Here is a 20509-nt window from a genome sequence, read left to right as displayed (position 1 = left end):
TGAGCGTCTGGTTTTTGTGAGCTATTTAGCAACTCCTTTTTGTATGGAACCAAGGAAGGGCCTTCCATACTTTTTGTACATTTTGAGTGTTAGCAAAGCTGAGGTTCAAACTAAGACTGTTGAAATTTAGAGCTATAGATTTTTTCCCCCATTAGAGTAAAATTGTTTTCTAGTTATAGTTTTTCTCACCTGCTAATTTCCAAGTTGCTCTAAGTACACCATCACATATGATAGATAACCAGATGTGAGATACTTTCTGTGTGGTCTTTAAGCAACTGTTGTAGCACCCAGATAAGACACTAGACTACACTTTGAAGTACGTTGCTAGGTGCTTCCTTTATATCTGCTTTCTTTTGAAAATGTTTATAATTAAAATTCAAGCTACATTGGTGTAGAATTTTTTTTAATATACATCAAGTTTTAAGGCCCATTTAAATAGGACTGGATAAAACTTTAAGCAGCATTATCATGTGGGTTCTTTAGTTCCTCGTATCTTTTCCTTGTTGCTAAATTTTTAAGTGTAGCTCCCCTAGATTTAGTATATCATTCAGGTGGCCTACATTGTCACAGAGAAAATACCTGCCTCCCAGGGGAAGGACTATGACAGGTATCTTGGTAGGATCTGCTTAGTTCTGTGCTGTCACTATAGCCTGTCTTTCTCAGGTATGCTAAGACCTGTCTTTCTCAGGTATACTAAGGGATCATAGCTCTATAATTTCTCACGCTCTTTTTTTGTTCCCCAAAGTCTTTGGAGAGACTTATCTGGTGCAGCTGATATCCCTCCAAAATGCAGATGGTTCCTGGGATCTAGATGAAGATCTGGCCAGGATCCTAGGTATAAGTTTGAAAGACCTATGGTCTGCACTCCCTGTCAAGGTAAGATTCAGAGAAGAAAAAGGAGTATGTATGTTTTTGAGGGGTTGGGGTCAGTCATGAGATTGGGGTGATTCATGACTCATCTGAGAAAGGAGACTATAGGAGGCCATAGACTAAATTGATTTCTAATAAATAGATGTTGAAGATTTTTCTTGGTATGTTAGAGAAGAACGAACAAGGAACTAAGAGCCTAATTGGTGGGAGTTGATGGATGACAAAGGGAAAGTAAACATCTTCTTTCACTTCATATTCCCCGTCAGTGATCTTAGTTAGAATAACTAACATTTTTTGAGCAATTACTCTCTGCCAGGCACCATGCTAAGCACTTAACATCCACTGACTTATTCATCATAATAATTAAAGTAAATCCTATTCACATTATTGCTATTTTATATAGAACCATAATACTGTGTCTGAGTTTTCCCAGCCAGTCAGTGGCAGAGCTGGATTCAGTTCTAGAACTGTCTTCAGAATCTACATTGCTACTAATTTGTGCATGTGGCCCACAAATCAGCAAAATTTCACTGAAGTCAGGACAGGTATTAATAGGGAATCACCTAGTTATTTCAAATGTGTCTAAGTCTGCCAATGAGGACAAATTTCATTCCAGAATTTCAAGGCAACTTACCAAATCTTCTGAGAAATTGTTAAATATGGACAAAGACCAAAAGCCTGAAGGACAGGTGTTGTTCTGAATTTTCAAAATGTGAAAGGTGGTTAAATAAACCTCAGGGACACCTGGGTGGCTCAGTTGGTTGAGCATTGGGCTCTTGACTTTGGCTCAGGTCATGATCTCATGGTTCGTGAGTTCAAGCCCCACACGGGTCTCTGCACTAACAGCGTAGAGCCTGCTTGGGATTATCTCTCCCCTCTCTTTCTGTCCATACCCCACTCGTGCTGTCTCTCTCTCAAAATAAGCTGAAAAGAAATTTTTTAAATGATTAAAAAAAAACCCTCAAAAATCCTATACCTGCATCAACTAATACAGTATCTACTTGTCCAATGGCTATTGAGCAATTGAAATATGGCTAATGCAAATGAGGAACCAAATTCTTAATTGAATTAAAATGGGGTGTAATTGTGAAACACATGCTGATTTTAAGACTTACTGTAACAAATGCAAATATTCATTAATAATATTTATATATTGATGTTAAAATGATATTTTTAATGTGTTAGGTTAAATAAAACATATTAGTAAAATAATTGTACCTGTTTATTTTTATATTTTTACATATGGCTACTAGGACATTTAGGATTATATGTGTGTGTGACATTATATTTCTACTAAAAAAACTGTTCTAGAACAAATAATTAAAAGGATAATTTATAAACCATTGGAAAAAGATATAAGAATCATGATGTTCTAACTCGGTTTTATTGGGAAACCAATGACATGTCAGACTAACATTTCCTTCTTTGACATGGTAACTGGGCCAACCAATCCAGGGAGTCAGGAACCCTGGAGTATCTGAATTTCATTAAGGAATTTGAATTTTTTAAACGATGAGTATATGGACTGAGAACAAACTCACTGAAAATTCATTGCACTGAATAATGAATTTTTTCAAACTTACAACAGGTTTTTGGAGCCACCAGGCTCTGCATTCTCTGGAGGTTTATATTTTCAATGAAAATTTAGATCCAGTGCTAAATTTGTAAATTTGCCAAAACTGGGAGATAGAACAGTAACAAAATTGAGATCCCAAAAGACCTTGAACAATGAATGACTTGTAACTTTTCCTGGGGGGGAAGAAAAAACTTACTAGGAATCAAAATACTCTTTTTGCTTCTAAATCTTCAATTTTGTAAGCAGAGAATAGAAGCAAAATGACTTAAGACCTGTTACAACATGGAGACTTGGGGTGACTGCAAACTTCATGTGAACCAACGCATGTGATATGTGATCAGTGGAAGGCACAGGGTTTTCAGAAGAGCTGTGTGTGTTATGTATTTGGGGCTGTGGTCATAGAATTTCATAAGTTCACTGACCTCCATATGTGACCACTTAAGGAAGTGTATTTTAGTTTTTATTTTTATTTTTTAAGTTGATTTATTTTGAGAGAGAGAGAGAGAGAGCAGCGAAGGGGCAGAGAGAGAGGGAGACAGAGAGAATCCCAAGTAGGCTTTACACTGTCAGTGCACAAAGCCGGATGCAGGCCTCGAACCTATGAACCGTGACTTCATGACCTGAGTCAAAATCAAGAGTCGGATGCTTAACCAACTGAGCACCCAAGTGCCCCTAAGGAGGTATATTTTAAACATCACTGTGATGTTTGTTTCTAGACTAGATCAAGCATGGGGATTCTTATTGCTTTGACATTAGCAGTTTTTTAAAGAAGAATGAAAGGAATTGAGAATTTTGATTGACAGGACTCCTCACAGAGGACCTGATTAGCTGTTTCCAAATTTTAAAGGTCATGATCTAAAAGAACAGTTTTTCTTGATCTGTTGTGTCTATAAACTGAAGGTGGGACCCTGGGTGAAAACTCATTTTCTTTCTTTTTTAAAAAAAGATTTTTTTAATGTTTATTTATTTTTGAGAGAGACACAGAGTGTGAGCAGGGGAGGGGAAGAGAGAGAGAGGGAGGAAGAATCCGAAGCAGGCTCCAGGCTCTGAGCTGTCAGCACAGAGCCCGACGTGGGGCTTGACCTCACTGTTGGTGAGGTCATGACCTGAGCCAAAGTCGGACCCTTAACCGACTGAGCCACTCATGCGTCCCTAAAACTCATTTTCTGTTCTCTGCCTGAGACTCTCTCTTGAGTGAACAGTGTGACTCCAGTCCCAGCTGTGTCATTTGCTAGAAGGCCAACTTTGGGCAAATCATGTCACTTTCTTATGAATCAGTTTTCTGTCTCAAAAATGTCCTTATTGGTGGGGCGCTTGGGTGGCTCAATGGTTAAGTGGCTGACTCTTGGTGTTGGCTCAGGTCATAATCTCATGGTTTTATGAGTTCAAGCCCCACATGGGGCTTTGCACTGGCAGCCCAGAGACTGCTTGGGATTCCCTCTCTCTCTTTGTGTCTCTCTCTCTAGCTCTCTGCCCCTCCCCCACTCATGCTATCTCTGTCTCTCAAAATAAATAAATAAACTTAAAATTGTTTTTTTTAATTGAAAAATGTCATTATGGGTAATTCCTCTTTTTTTTCTTTTGGTTTGGCAAATATTCAAATAAAACATTCAATACTTTATAAAAATATAAAGAAATTATGCACGTATTCTCTTATCATAGCTTGGGAATGCTTGTTGGGGATTTTGTAGGAGTTTTCAGCACCGCCCTGGTGGTTCTGCTGGATTGAAAACTTAAGACTTTTCTACTCTAAGACTCACAATTTTTGCCCTGAGGCTCAGGGCCTGGCTTTATGCCTTGCAAGTAGCAGATGAGGTTCCGAGAGAGCAGGTCGTCACATTTAACAGCAGTTTGGAGCAAAGTGAGTGAGGAGGTGTTTGTGACCCCTCGAGGGGCCTCCTGCTCCAACTTGGAGGTTTCAGGGAAGTCTCTGTGTGTTGTACAGGATGCAGATTCCTCAAGCTGGGCCACAGTCCTGGCGGTGGTTTGGCTACATGCCAAGGCTAAGCACCAGAAGTGTGAGTGGGAACTTCTGGAAAAGAAGGCCAGAACCTGGATTAACAGTAATGCAGGTAGGAGTTCAGTCCTAAGACCCCATCTCCTTCCCTCTGTCGGAAGCTGGCCATCTTGCCAGGTGCTGAGCCTCCAAGCCTGCTAGAAGATGACTGAGAGGGAGGCCCCGTGGTCCTCTCCCGGTTCAGACATTTTCTGGACTCCCCCATAGTTCTTTCCTTGGGGGAGGGGGCTGAGAGTGCAGTCTTAAATGGGGGAAGGAGAGGTAAGTAAAGAGGGAAAGGGACAAGGATGGGGACTGTGAATTGTGAGAAGGAGATGACGTGGTGTTTAGTCTCCTCACCATCTCGGTACTGTACCGAGTGTAAGGCTGGGCTGGAGCTCTCACCCCTCGGGGGTTTATTAGCTCACTGCTGCTCAGTATTTCTGGGGTCTGAGAAGATGAAAGGGAATCTGGGCAGTAGGAAGAGAAAAGTCAGGGGTGTTAAAGAAAGACAGGAGCCGGACTCCGGGGAGACGAGCAGGCCAGTTTAGGGGAGACTCGGGGAAGAGCGTTCACTTGTCATTGTGATTCCTCAGCCTAATTCTTGTTTTCTCCTCCTGACAGGCTCCATCAAGAAAAAGCTTGTGAAAGCTGCTATTGCTTTTACCAAGTCCTCCGTGGACCCTGCTGTCTTTGGGATCTGAGGAGACTGTCTGGAGAAAGAAGTGCCTCTCCCCTGCTGCCGCCCTTTCCTTTACGCTCTCCTGCTGTGGTGTGTTTTTCCTTTTACACCTGGCCTGTCAGTTTCTTGACATACAAGTGAAGGATGCCCATCCCACCTTGCCTCTCTGTTCCCGGTTCCCTTTGGATAGGGCGATCCGCTGCCCCCCCCCCAACATGTACCCTCAGCCAAGTGCCGATGGTCCCAGAACCTGTTCCCTTTCTTGGAGGAATTTAAAGCATTTAGATATTTAGATATTTACATTCCTTCCGGGTTTTCCAGAATGACCACATGAAAAACAGGTGACACAGACTCCACACTAACGGGTACAGCACTGATGTAGGAGATCCCTAAATAAGAGAATTCAGTGCATTATATTCGCCTGTTCCCTTTGGTCTTTTTTTTTTTTTTTTTTTTTTTTTTGAGAGAGAGAGACATGGTGCAACTGAGCAAGGGGCAGAGAGAGAGAATCCCACAAGGGGCAAAGGGCAGGGGAGAGAGAGAAGTGGGGCTCACCTGAACTGGGGCTCGAGCTCACCCAGTGTGGGACTCCCAGTGTGGGAACTGTGAGATCATGATCTGAGCCGAAGTCAGATGCTTAACGACTGAGCCACCCAGGCACCCCTATTCCCTTCGATCTTATATACTCATCATGATCAGACTGCTGAGCTATCCAATTTTCTATTCTAAGATAGGACAAAGAGTTGGAAGGGAGGTTGAAAGCCAGCATCGGGATCAGTATAACCTCAAGATCACAAAGAGACTCCATGGGTCCTCTGTGAGAGGCGGCACTGCTGGTGGCCTTCCTGGTTGATTCCACTTGGATTTTGCTAACCAGTATCACATGCCTTCCCTCCCACTGCCTAAGAGACGGGATTGAATCATACCTTTTGGGGACAGATGTTTCTCCTTAATTGTTAAACTTTTTTTTTTTTAAGTTTCTTTATTTTGAAAGAGAGAGGGTGAGAGGGTGAGCTAGGGAAGGCCAGAGAGAGAGGGAGAGAGAGATCCATGCAGGCTCTATGCTGTCACTGTGGGGCCTGACACAGGACTTGATCTCATGAGCCATGAGATCCTGAGCCAAAATGAAGAGTCGGATGCTTCACTGACTGAGCCACCCAGGCACCCCTTAATTGTTAAACATCTTAGTAAGAAGCTAATAATGGAATCTTTCGTCTTGGCCTGAACCCACGAGGCCTCAAAGTCAGGCTCTATAATCTATAATAAAGGAAAAAGTGGGTTTAAAGGTAGCTTTGCCTGAGACCTGAGACTGGATCATTCAGCCCATGAGGAAGAAAGGGGCTCCCCATGCTTGTTTCTGACCTTCATGTCCCACATACTCTGTCCTAGTGGGAATGACCCTATTTGACGGGGTGTCCCCTACGATACTATTGTATCAATATTAAAATGGCTGTCTCTACACTGCACTTTCTTGGGTCTGATCTTTTGTGGACTTATTTTTTGAACCTGCATTGGTTTTATTATCCCTTATTTTCCCTCTCAACGTTGCTGATGCCTGCACGGTTTACACTGGGTCCTGTCCCCTCATCTTCCGTTGTAGGCTGATTTCCTGACTCACATGAGGCAAGGAAAGGACACTGATCAGAAAACCAGTAGTAGAATCCTGACAATACACTTAAATAGTTACGTGATAATGGACAAATGATTTAACCCCCAGGAGCTCAGTATCCCTAAATGCAAAACTGGGATTACACTCGAATTCCATTGTCACTTTCATCTTGAATATTCAAGAATACTGAGGAAGACCTCAGTATCTGTTCACTTATGTAGAGAATGGCCTACACCTGAGTTCTGTTGAGCTGTTGAGTGAACCTCAGGAACATTAGCCTGACTTCATAGTGGAGACCGATCTCCCAGGATTTTCTCACAAGTCTGCTTATGGCTGAGTGTCACCTGTGGAATAGGGCTGTGGCATCACCTGAAAGCCTGCTAGAAATGCAGAGTTTTAGGCAACCCCAAGAACTACCGTATTAAAGTCTGCCTTTTAACAAGGTCTCCAGGTAATTCATGTGAACATTCGAGTTTCAGAAGTGAGGGCTTAGTCTTTATAAAATAGCTTGTTTATATCCATGGCTGCCATCTAGATAGGTCCTATTGATGTTGTGACAAGAGACAGCTTCCCAAAGACCATGCAACTTATAGAACTACCCTGTGCTCATAAAAATATGGCCCTTTACATTTATTGTACAGATCATTTTTTTTTTATTACATGTATTATTCCCTTCCCTTTTTCTTACCCTTCAGCTTGTGGACTAGGCTAGAGCTTGGGAACTTCTAGAGCAAAAAACAAAACAAAACAATAACAACAAAAGCAATCTTCCATGTGTCTTCTTTAACATACAGAACTGACTATAGTTTTAAAGTAGGATGGTTTTATTTTTCCATTCGAGCTCATGCAGTAACATGTTGTGCCAACTGTAAATTCCTCAAATTTAAACAAGTGTCGGTCTTCATAATCAACAAGTATGTTTTGGCACATTTATCGAAGCCCACTTTCAAGGCTGGTGCTTCATGTTTTTGGAAAATATAAAGCACCATCTGTACTTTCAGGAACTGATGGTCTGGGCAAGGATCCCAGGAGAGAAACTGAGCTCAACTCCCATTGGGCGTCCTCACCCGGCAGCTCTTTCCTGGCTGCAGAGACTTGGCCACAGGAGGATGGCAGATAGCACTACCTCGAGATTCTTCCACTCACACTGAGCCCAGTACCTTCCAGAGCAGGGTACCCTACTGTGCATAGACTTAATGAAACCCAGTGCCTCTTTTCCCCAGTTGCAACATAGTCACGCTGGGATCATGTAGCGTGTGCCGTTCCTCTCCCAATTGAGCCGTTGCTTCCTCAAAAACAGTCCATGTGCTTCTAGTATCTGATTGACTAGAAGAAAACCAAGAAAAATCTCATGCAATGAGCTAAGCGCATGTACTGTTTCTCCTACCAGCTTCATCAGTTTTTGCCTCAGGTATTTCGATGATCTCTTGTTAGATTGTGTACACATTTAAGATTATTGTATCTTCTTGGAGAATGCACCCTTTTGTCATTATGTAACACCTATATCCCTGATGGATTTCCTGGTTCTGAAATCTGCTTTGTTTGAAATGAGTATAGCCGCATCAGGTTTCTTTCTTTCTTTTAAATTTTTTTTGTAGTGTTTATTTATTTTTGAGAGAGAGAGAGAGAGAGTGAGCTGGGTAGGGGCAGAGAGAGAGGGAAAGAGATAATGCCAAGCAGGCTCTGTGCTCTCAGCACAGAGCCCAACGTGGGGCTTGATCTCACAAAGCCATGAGATCATGACCTCAGCTGAAACCAAGAGTCAGATGCTTAACTGACTGATCTCATGAACCCGTGAGATCATGACCTGAGCTGAAACCAAGAGTTGGACGCTTAACTGAGCCACCAGGCACCCTGTGCCAGCTTTCTTTTGATTAGCATTAGCATGGTGTGTGTTTCTTCACCCCTTTACTTTTAATCTATGTACATCTATATGTTCAAAGTAGGTTTCCTGTAGACAGCATATACACTTGGGGCTCGTTTTTTTTTAATTTGCTCGGATAGTCTTTATCTTTTAATTGACATACTTACCATATTTAAAGTAATTATTAATATAATTGGATTTATATCTATCGTGTTTAACTGTTTTCTATATGTTGCATTCTCCCCTCCCCCTTTTTATTTTGCCTTCTCTGGTTTGAATTAAGCATTTTATGTGACTTCCTTTTATCTCTACTCTTAACATCAATTATATTTCTTAATTTTAAAATTGTTGCCCTGGAACTTGCAATATACATTTGAAACTAACTTGAAGTTCATCTTCAAATAACACTATACCACTTTCTGTGTAGTGTAGACACCTTATAACAGAGTTTTCTTAACCTCCACTCCCACCACTATGGTATAGCTGCTATTCATTCCTCCTACCCATATATATATAATGATTACCCGGGACGCCTGGGTGGCTCAGTTGGTTGGGTGACTGACTTCGGCTCCGGTCATGATTTCACGGTTCATGGGTTCAAGCCCCTCATCGGGCTCTGTGCTGACAGCTCAGAGCCTAGAGCCTTCTTCTGATTCTGTGTCTCCCTCTCTCTGCACCTCCCCTGCTCATGTTCTGTCTCTGACTCTCAAAAAATAAATAAATGTTAATGATTACCCAATGCTTTGTTATTGTTATTGCTTTAAAATTGATCTTCTAAATCAATTAAGAGAAAACATTTATTCCACTTTTATTTATTTATTCTCCAACACTCTTTTTTTTTTTTTTTATGTTGATCTGAATTTCTGACCTAGATCCTTTTCCTTCTTCCTGAAGGATCCCTTGTAACATTCCTTGCAGAACAGGTGTGCCGGAAATGGGTTCCTTCAATTTTTGTTTGGGAAAGTTTTTATTTCTTCACTTTTGAAGGGAAATTTTACTGGAAGAATTTTATATCCTATACCTTATTTTTTTAATTTAAATTTTAGTTAGTTTACAGTGCGATATTGGTTTCAGTATATCCTATGCTCTTCAAACATTTTAACACTTTAAATATTTCACCCCACTCTTGTCTTGCTTGTGTAGTTTTTGATAAGAAATCTACCATAATTCTTCTTCTTCTTTTTTTTAATGGGTAAGGTGTTTCTCCCCCACTCAGGCTTCTTTCAAGTTTTTTCTTCATCTTTGGGTTTTCTTTATATATATAATATATATTTATTTATATTTATATATTAAAATATATTTTAACATATATATTTTTTTTCTTTATTCCCCCTTTTGTAAGGATGCTATACTGTCTCTTCTAGGATATATTTTGTTTACTAGAAAGTTTACTTTTCTTGAACCTTGACCTACTTATATGCGTATCCCATGGAAATTGGATACTGTAGTTTGCTTGGCAGATGGGGCTATATCTCAGACCCTCCTAGATTAGTGATAATTCCACTAATATCTGTCTGCTATCTCTGATCCAGAAGCTGTTCCAGTATTCTAGCTTGATGTGGCTACCTGAACCATGTCCCAGGAGTTCATAGGCTCATAGGAGTTATCAAAATGGGAGTGGGGACCAGATACAAGCATGTGAAATCACTTAGGAATTGGTAATGACTGAGGACACCAAATCATTCAAGAAAGTTCCATGTATTCAAGTCCCCGATATTTCTATCATTCCCATCTCTCCACCACCAAAGATGTAGAAACTATGAGTTTTATTCCCACATTTATTACTTTAACTCCTCTATTAGGTGGATCACATCTCTTTCATAGAAACCATTAAATTGTCAAGAGGTCAAACAAAGAAACTGAGCACTTTCCTACTAGAAGAAAAAAGAGAAGGAAAGAAAAGAAAGAATGAAAGAAAGAAAGAAAAGGAAAAAAATATCAGCCTTAAGAAATTTATCACCCTTTAGCTATCATCCTACTCTTTTCCATTTTTGGCTCATAGTTCAATTCTTCCCCAGAGTTTTTGCAGTAAGGGAAGAAATTTTCACTTGGCCATTTCCCCCAGACCCCAGTCTTGCCAACAAACAATAAAGCACCTGTCACTGGACCAAGAATGCCTAGACTTAGCCTTGCTATTTATAATCAGAAAGTTCTGCTGAATGATTAGTTGAGAAACCAGTTGTTTCTGGAATATGCCAGTGACTTACTTAAATTCCTGGAGTAGAGGAAAAAGGAGTTAAACAAGGTTTTCTCTGATTAAAACAAGGATGCTTTCAATATAAGGGAAATTTCCCTGCAAATATACCATAGCAAGACATCTCTCTTGTGGAATATCTACTGAACATTCTGGGACTCCTACCCTATGAAATAGGACATGAGCTGAACAAGCTGCTCTCTGTCACTCTCTCACTTTCTCCCAGAGTGTACGGCCATAATCTTGTCAGAAAACACTACATAAAAACAGTAATGACTGTGAGGGTATACATAAGCCTCCTCTAAATCTCGAGAATGAATCTACTATTAACTCTCCTCTTACACAGGGACAGCTGCTGTCTGTATGGAGTCATTTTTGGAAGCAGTAGTGATGTAGTGGAAAGAGGGCTCAGCTTGGGAATGCCTGGGTTCCTTTGTGGTCTAACTTTAGGAAAGTCACAGATGCTCTGAGTTCCAACCTCCTCATTTGTAAAACAGGGCTCATAAGGGCCACCTTACAAAGTTCTTGAGAGAATTAATTAAAATGACATAAAAGTGCACCAGAAAACTGAAACAATCACACAAGGAAAGTGATATTAGTTATGAATAAGTATTTGAAAGTCAGAATTAGTTCTGAACATTTTTCTTGATAACCGAAAGAGTCATGTTACCTTGGATTTGAGATGCAGCTCTACCACTGACCAACTTTATTACCTTGATTAAATTGCGTAAACCCTATGAGGCTAAATCTCCTACTAGAAATGGGGGAAATAATACTACGTGCCTAATAGAGTTCTAGTGAGAACTGAAAGAGATAATACATGTAGACCAGTCAACACAATTCTAGCACATACGCACAATAAATGTTAGCTTTTATTAAAACTGTAGTCTAAAAATAAAAAAATCTGTGGTCTGTTCACTATGACATCTCAACAGGCCACTCTCATCTTGTGAGACCCTGCCTGAGTAGCGTCTGGACTCGCTCCATGACCTATGTTTCTCCTTTCAAAAAAATGTTTTCACAGCAGTCTTGGTATTACAATAGTTACTTTTGTAACCACTACGGGCATATTTGTCATTTCTTTTGTATAAGGGTTAGTAGAATTACCATCATTAAATAAACATTCCACTTTTATTGTGTTAGGTCAGTATCATTGAAAATTTTTACAGTATAAACAAAACCAAATGATTTCATAATTAGTAAGAACATTGATTCAAGTTATTCATCCAAATTGACAATATTTTTTTTTAACTTTTATTTATTTTTGACAGAGAGAGAGAGCATGAACAGGGGAGGGTCAGAGAAAGAGGGAGACACAGAATCTGAAACAGGCTCCAGGCTCTGAGCCGTCAGCACAGAGCCCGACGCGGGGCTCGAACTCACAGACCGCGAGATCACGACCTGAGCCGAAGTCGGACACTTAGCCGACTGAGTCACCCAGGCGCCCCCAAATTGACAACATTCTTAATGGCACACCTACAAGATGATTCTCTCCACACCTTGGATATTTCTAGCGACAAGGAGCTAATCATCTCATAAGCTTGCGTATTTCACCTATGTACATTTTCTAATAAACACTTTCTATTCTGAAAATAAATCTTTCTACCATATCTGCCTATGATTCCCGAGTCATCACATGGAACAGCGTATATCAAGACTACCAGCCACGCAAGCACTTGAAGCCCACATTATATCTCTGTTTCTGTTTCAGTACAAAACTCAGATTTCTGGCATTCATCAAAGCATAATGCTTGAAAGCATTGGCTTTGCAATTAGAATCTCAATTCAGTTTCTTTCTAGCTGTGTAATCTTCAAGATATTTCATCTACTTTTCAGTTTCTTTGTCAAATGCCACCTACTTTATAAGGTTTCTATTGGAGATTAAAAGTAATAATGAATGTAAAATTTAGCATAGCACTTAGCTTGAGGTAAATGTTTACTATGGATTAACTGAATATTAGCTATTCAATCATTTTTCTCAATCATTTTGAGAAGGTTTATAGCCTGCTCCTTTATTTAAAATTTTTTTAATGTTTATTAATTTTTGAGAGAAAGAGAGACAGAATATGACTGAGCAAGGGGCAGAGAGACAGAGAGAAGGAGACACAGAATTCAATGCAGGCTCCAGGCTCTGAGCTGTCAGCACGTAGCCCCATGTGGGGCTTGAACTCATGAATGGTGAGATCATGACCTGAGCCAAAGTCAGACGCTTGACCAACTGAGCCACCCAGGTGCCCTATAGCCAACCCCTTTATTTATACGGGTCCTCTGCTATGGATGCATCTAGTATGTAAATATTTCTTTTTAGGAGTACTGACCTGAAGGACACATCATGATAGGAGATGCATCATAAATAATCATTAACTGATGAGGTTTCTGTCTTTAATAGTAATGTTTATTAGAGATAACTGTATAGTCACATGAATGTACAGATAACCTCAAAAGCAACTGACAGGTAATATAATAAAGCCTTGAGAGTGTACAAGACAACCAAAAAAATGATAGAATTGAAGCTCATTCTACCATGTAAGTGATCTTGAAGGAACATTGTTATTTCCCACTTTACAGCATCTTTTTCTGATGATTTTATTGCTATTATTTCATAGCTGGATGATAAATAAGGTTAAAAAACTAATTGCTCCCTCAGAGCTATCTCTATACCTCAAGTACGACGTAAGGGAATCTAAAAAAATTTCCAAGGAAGCAATCCAGGGAGAGTGAGTGAGTGTAGATCTTGATTGTACAAACCCTATGAGACTCGGTTCTTTCTAAGTAAGAGAATTGAAGCTCTTTTGGTTAGAGCACTCTGTGTTCTGCTTGAGACAGTAAAGGTGAGGTCTTGTTATGACACTTTGGCAAACTTGACTGTTTTCTCAGGTGGACGATGTGAATATCCAGACTGCTGCCCGTATCTGACTGCTCGCCTCTGCCCCTCACACATGAGCAGGTCCACACACAGGAGCTTTTCTGGTCCCTGGGCACACCTTTTTCCTAAAATAGACTTATAAATCAAACAGGAGTATAGAATTATAGAATATCCAACTATAAGTAAGGACCAAAGACCTCTGAGAGCCTTTTTTTGACCAAGAAGAGGTGATCCAGAGCTCATAAAAATTCGGCATTGCTAGGAGACACTCTTCAGGTATGACTAGAATTTGTAATAAGAAGCAGGTTGTCAATAGCCTCTCTCCCCCAGGATGTCACTGTTTCCCTCTCTGCTATCTTCAATTTTGTCTCAGTTGCAGGGTGGTATATGAATGACTCATTTTGGCTTGGTCATTCTCTTTGGCGTGTTTTTCAGTGTCCCTTGCCACAGTTTATGATTGGAATCCCCATGTTGCATGTGACTCTATCACTTGAAAGCTCTTTTTTTTCAATATATGGAGTTTATTGTCAAATTGGTTTCCATACAACACCCAGTGCTCATCCCAAAAGCTGCCCTCCTCAGTAGCCATCACCCACCCTCCCCTCCCTCCCATCCCCCATCAACCCTCAGTTTGTTCTCAGTTTTTAAGAGTCTCTTATGCTTTGGCTCTCTCCCACTCTAACCTCTTTTTTTTTTTTTCCTTCCCCTCCCCCATGGGTTTCTGTTAAGTTTCTCAGGTTGAAATCTCTTGTAGTGGGCTGATATTAAGTTCTAGTGTCAAAAGGATAGAAAAAGTCTGTTGTCTGATCTCTAAAACTGAATTCTATTTTAACTAGGTGTGCTGTAAAGTCAAGACTGGAAATAACCAGGAAGAAGTAAGACAAGAAGGCTTGTCCTATCTTACTATAAAATGATGTGAACCCATCTAGAAGAGTGTCATTGCTTGCAGTGGATGGCTGTCTTAAAAGCAGAGGCAGAAGGCAGTTTTCCTAGTGATTAGGAGTACGAAGCAGCCTGAATGAAATGAAACCCGTCTGGGTCTCAGCTCTGTCACATATTAGCTTAGTAACCTTCGGCCACTTGCTGAACTTTTCCAAGCTTCAGTTCCCTGATTTGTAGATGAGGATAGTAGTAATAGCTTCTTCTTATAGGTTTACTTAAATGAGTCACATTTGGAAAGTGTTGGGCACAGTCCTTGGAGCACAGTAAATATTCATTAAATGGTATGTATGTATATGCACGTGTCTGTGTATTATTATTGTTGTTATTATTAAATGAGTAGTGGGAGGAAGAGGTCTCTGTGTCTTCCAGGCACCATACCCTGCTCTTGAATTGTTTAAGCTGTTCTTTGACTTTCCACTATAAGGGTCCCTGTATTTCTTCATCACGGTAACATGAAATTGCTGCTTTCTTGCTGTTACTATTTCTTTTGCTTAGTATTTCAGAGTTGCCTCAAGTCTCCTGAGGAAAAGTTAAAAGCACCAGAAGAACCAGAGCAGTGTCACCCAAAAGATATGGGGCTATAAGACCTTTCAAGTCAGGAGGGATGTAATCTGAAGAGGATATGGTCTAAGTCTTTTCAATAATTTGTTTCATAAAACATTTATTTACAAATAGTTACAGAATGCCATCACCAAAGGAAAGCACTTAAAGAAGGAAGTTTAAGATACATACGGGGCGCCTGGGTGGCTCAGTCGGTTGGGCGTCAGCTCAGCTTCAGCTCAGGTCACGATCTCGTGGTTTGTGGGTTTGAGTCCCACATAGGGCTCTGTGCCGGCAGCTCAGACCCTGGACCCTGCTTCGGATTCTCTGTCCCCCCCTCTCTCTGCCCCTCCCCTGCTCACATTCTCTCTGTCTCTCAATAATAAACAAATGTTAAAAAATTTTATCAAAAATAAAAAAGATACATAAAATGAGCACTTATTATTAGGGTTTATGTTTTTGCCAGATGCCCTCACAGACATCTCATAAACTTTACTAAGACAGCCAGGATTTAAATGAAATGCTCTGATTTCTAACACATTTCCCCCTCCCCCTCCCCACCTGCTGATTTTTCTAAAGGATAATGAATAGTGGAATTTTGTTATTCAAAGATATCATGAGAGTATAAAAATACAAAGACGCCTAAGGAGAGGAAATACTAACGAGAGAACTGAACAAACTGAAAAAGGTTTCTCAGCAGGAGAATATTTTGTATATACTCTAAACCTCTGATCTCATCATACAGAACAGCCATCAGCCTCTCTAACACACTCCTTCCAGGAGTGGGATGGAGTGTGGTGCTGAAATTGGCATTTCTTACTACCTGATATTTTGATATACATCTTGCCATTCATAAGAAGGCTGGCGTTGCCTGTTAAAAACACAATCAAAGCATTCATCAGTGAAAAGCTTGATAATTTGATGTTGGTGTTCAGACTTTGGTATTGTGGGTTGCGTTCAGAGGTCTGCCTTTCTCACAGCTATGAAGAATCTCTCAGCAGTGACTGAGTTCATCCTGCTGGGCATCCCACACACGGAGGACCTGGAGACTATGCTCTTTGTCCTGTTTTTGGGCTGCTATGTCTTCACTCTTATGGGGAACCTGCTCATCCTACTGGCGATTGTCTCCTCCACTCGGCTTCACACCCCCATGTACTTCTTCCTGTGTCAACTCTCTGTGTGTGACATATTTTTCCCTTCTGTGAGCTCCCCCAAGATGCTCTTCTACCTCTCGGGGAACAGCCGGGCCATCTCCTATGCGGGCTGCGTGTCCCAGCTCTTCTTCTACCACTTTCTGGGCTGTACCGAGTGCTTCCTGTACACGGTGATGGCCTACGACCGCTTTGTCGCCATCTGTTACCCTCTCCGCTACACGGTAATCATGAGCCACAGGGTGTGTGCCATCCTGGCCGTGGGGACCTCTTTTTTCGGCTGCATTCAGGCCACCTTCCTAACCACTCTCACCTTCCAGTTGCCCTACTGTGGCCCCAATGAGGTGGATTACTTCTTCTGTGATATCCCGGTGATGCTGAAGCTGGCTTGTGCTGACACCTCAGCCCTGGAGAGGGTGGGGTTCGTCAGCGTGGGCCTCATGCCCCTCAGCTGCTTCCTTCTCATCCTCACCTCCTACAGCCGCATTGTCTGCTCCATCCTGCAGATCCGCTCTACTGAAGGCAGACGCCGTGCCTTCTCCACCTGCAGTGCCCACCTCACCGCCATCCTGCTTTTCTACATGCCGGTGGTCCTCATCTACCTCAGGCCCACCCCAAGCTCCTGGCTGGATGCAACTGTTCAGATCCTGAATAACCTGGTCACCCCCATGCTGAATCCCTTGATTTACAGCCTCAGGAACAAGGAAGTAAAATCCTCTCTGGGGAAGGTGCTACATCACTTGGGCTTCCTTGCTGACCAATTGTACAGAGAGAACACTAGTTAAGGCTTCAGCTGAACTTTGTAACGTATATGACAATTTTATGTCGTTGTCATGCATATTTTTGGATCTGAAAGGACAGGCATTGCCATTTATATAAATGACCATTTATATAAAATGGATTGTCTCCATTTTACAGTGTGGGGACTAAGATTCTGAGGCCTTAAAGTGGCTTCTCGAAGGACCCATAAAGACTGAATGGCAGAATGAAGACTCCAGGGCTGGTTTCCTGACCCTGGGACTTTTACTGTCTTGAGGAGTTCATACTGCTGATGAAGGAAGGAGGCAGCTCTCCCCAGGAGGCCGAACAACCTGGACCTTCTGCTTCCCAATATTTATCTTCTGCCTCCTCCTACACTCCCTCCTCCTCTTCTTTCCCCCTCACCCTGGCACTTCTTCCTCCTCGCTGCGGTGATTGTCTCCTCAAATGCCACATTGGTTAAGCCCTCGCTTTATTGGTCTAGGAGTTGTTGAAACAAAATGGGAGGGGTGCATGCCCAAGGCTTCAAGTAACACCATAAGAAAATGTAAACATGTTGTGCAAAGAGAAAGTCTTCCAGCTGGGGACTGAGGCAGGTCTCTGTGCAAAGCAGAGGTACTTACTGGTGTACCGTCCCCTACAAACCCTATCTGTCAGGCTTAGACCCGGGGCAACATTTTGATGGGATCAAGATTTGGAAAAGACAGACGGGGAATCCATGGAGGGGTGACTGGGCTGTGATTCCCTTTGAATTTGGCTTTGTATTGCTCACTACCACCAGGGGGCCATGCTGGGTCCACGCTGTCATTGTGTGGTGACTTTGGCTTTTCTGTTTACCGAAAAGTTTGGACTTTGGTCCCCAGTCCTATAATTCTTCATTTGGTGGCTGAAATATGCTAAGAATGAAAAATGCGCCATTTCAATATAGTAGACTATTGTTTGTATGACTGGATGCGATGAGACCAGGATCCACTTGGGGAATACAGTTGCTATGATGTTTATTCTAACGGTGATGTAGAGGGAGAAGACCACTGGGCGGAGGGCAATGGAAGAGGAGGGACAGAGGCAGAGACCAGTTCTCTTCTCCCATCTGTACTTCTCAGAATCAGAGAGCAGCCACGGAACTTGCCAGACCAGACCAGTGCCACTGGGTCTGTGTGCCCTCTACCTGTGGCTGAGCCAGTACAAGCTCCCGTGGCAGAGTAAACTCTTGCCTACTCTCTTCTCGTAGGCTCCTAAAATCCCTCTCAGTGCTGTTTTCTCCCTTGTTTCTCAGCAAACAAGAGCTTAAAAGGGAAGGCAGAAATACATCTGAAGTAATTTCAAATCTAGTGTATCCCAAAGCCTTTTCAAGCCTCTCTGAGTCCATTTGAAGATCTCTTCCCTTTCCTCAGTTTCCTGGTTGTAGCTGCTCAGATCATCAAAGTAGAATAATTTGGAAGAATAAAAGATGAGACACAATGCCGTTTCGTTTTCACTCATTCAGATGTCATTTGAGGACTAACTCTGTGCCAGGGGTGGGGAATGCAGAGCTGAACAAGACACGATTCTACCTGAAAGAAGTCAGAGTCCACCAGAGAAAATAAACAGATTTGCAACTAATTAGAACATCCCCTGATAATGCTGGCAGCTCTTGTGTCTCTAGGTAATGTCTAACATCTTTCCGCCTAAGCAGGGCCCAGCCTGGGGTGTGGAGGCCCAGGGTAGGTTTGATGGTGGAATGAGACTTTTCTGTATTCTATGATTAAAGGGACAATGTAAGGAGAACTTGAGAAAAAATATCAATTTGAGAAACCCCAAATCAGGTAGGCCATTTAGCAAAATATTTAATCCACAGGGGCAAAGACAGAGAATCAAGATCCAAGAGCAGCGAGGCCAGAGAAGAACAAGAATTTTAAAGCAGAGGTCCAGAGAATGTTTTGAGCAGAGTGGGCTGCCGCAGCAAGGTCATGTGAAACACTGGACCCAAGCATGGGCCAGGAGTGGCACCCAAGACCTGACTCCAGGTGGATTCTAGATTCTTGAAAGGTGTCCCTGTTCATCCCAACCCTTTTTGCAACACACCATTATAGTCTCCAGTCACTTTCGGCTCCTTTCTAAATTTGTTTTACATATAACCGATGCCCGTCGTGAATTTCACTTACGTATTTTGTTTTACCTACAGTTCCTGGCGAGAGAAACTACGATGTGGGCATCACAAGTGGACACCTATGATATGGACATTAACAGTGGAGCTGAGCTGATGGCTCTTACCCAGCACTGGGGGGATGTGAAGACAGGTGTTCAAGGGCATGTTCGCAGGAGTAGTCCTGTTCTGTGTGTTCCTTGCTCTCCCTGGGACCCTGCTGATTTGTTGTCAATCAAATTGATTGAAATAAAAAAAAAGTCAGAAATTAATGCTTTCAATACTTGACTTGCAATTTTTGGTATGTCAAAAACACTGGCTTTACCTTTACAAAAATAATTATTCAAGCTAAAAGAGTATTTATGTTTTGCTAGTTCATCTGGGGTAAGAAGAACATTAGTGCCTGTGGTTATTGGACTTCTAAATTGGTGAGAAATAACCTAGTGACATCAAATGACATCATCATCAATGACAACATCAAAAAGACATCATCATCTCGTTGGAACTATTTTTAACATGTTTTTATTAAATAGTAAGCATTTAGAAAATAATTAAAAATATGTAAAGTATAAGGAACTCTGATACAATGAACACCTGGGTCCTCCTACCTAGTTTAAGGCAGAGAGCAGTGTCAGTGCCTTGAATGTTCTCAGTAGATCCCAGTCTGATTCCTTACCCTCACTCCCTCTAGAAGTCATCACTCTCTTGAGTTTTGTGGTTATTATTCCTTTGTTTTTCTTTAGGTTTCACCCCTATATTTGTGTCTCTCAACAGCCTATGGCAATATTTGAACTTTATATTAACTTAATTCTACTGAAATTTGCTATTTTTCATTTAAATGTCACTCTTTTGACATTAATGTCTTTGCATGGGAAGTTAATTCATTACCGCCAAGGTGCAGAATTCCATTGTATGAATATATCAACATTTATTCTCTGTTGTTGTTTTTTACTTATAACTTAAACGTGAATTTCCAGAATATAAGAATGCTTTTCTTTTAAACCGCCACAATGTTTGGTGGGTTCTTTATACCTTTCAGTACGTATAGATATGACACAAAGATACCATCACCAGCCTCCCTTTATGATTTCCTTCTATCGGGGAAAAGAGAAAATGAAAAATTTTATTTAGTTGGGATTTTCCCAATAGCAGACCCTGAGACAAAGGTTTGAAGATAAACAATTTATCTGGAAGATGATTCCAGAAAACATGATAACAGAGAGGGAAAGTGACACAGGGAAAGGACAGTCAATCAAGCGTCAATGAATGGGTTACCACTGTGAGGAACTGTGGCTCAATAGCACAAGGGATCCTCTGAAAAATGGTGTTTAGCAA

General features: G+C 41.4%; 2 protein-coding genes across 2 annotated transcripts in view; both read left to right on the top strand.

The window, feature by feature from the left end:
* VWA5A (von Willebrand factor A domain containing 5A) overlaps positions 1 to 8433 on the top strand; it is a 39235-nt gene extending 30802 nt beyond the window's left edge. The window contains exons 17-19 of the mRNA XM_027036804.2: positions 746 to 876; positions 4392 to 4518; positions 5067 to 8433. Of these exons, the coding sequence (XP_026892605.1) occupies positions 746 to 876; positions 4392 to 4518; positions 5067 to 5146 (338 nt within the window). The 3' untranslated portion in view covers positions 5147 to 8433. The remainder of the gene's footprint in view (positions 1 to 745; positions 877 to 4391; positions 4519 to 5066) is intronic.
* Positions 8434 to 16070: 7637 nt separating this feature from the next.
* Positions 16071 to 17075, top strand: LOC106976594 (olfactory receptor 149-like). Its single transcript, XM_015074017.2, has one exon. The coding sequence runs from the start codon at positions 16122 to 16124 to the stop codon at positions 17073 to 17075; it is 954 nt and encodes a 317-aa protein (XP_014929503.1). The 5' UTR covers positions 16071 to 16121.
* The last annotated feature ends 3434 nt before the right edge of the window (positions 17076 to 20509 follow it).

Source organism: Acinonyx jubatus, chromosome D1, assembly GCF_027475565.1.
Source record: "Acinonyx jubatus isolate Ajub_Pintada_27869175 chromosome D1, VMU_Ajub_asm_v1.0, whole genome shotgun sequence".
NCBI lineage: Eukaryota > Metazoa > Chordata > Mammalia > Carnivora > Felidae > Acinonyx > Acinonyx jubatus.
This window is presented reverse-complemented; position numbering and strand designations above follow the sequence as displayed.

Excerpts from the sequence above, each read along its gene's own strand:
- LOC106976594 (XM_015074017.2), top strand. The coding sequence starts at position 16,122 with ATGAAGAATCTCTCAGCAGTGACTGAGTTCATCCTGCTGGGCATCCCA.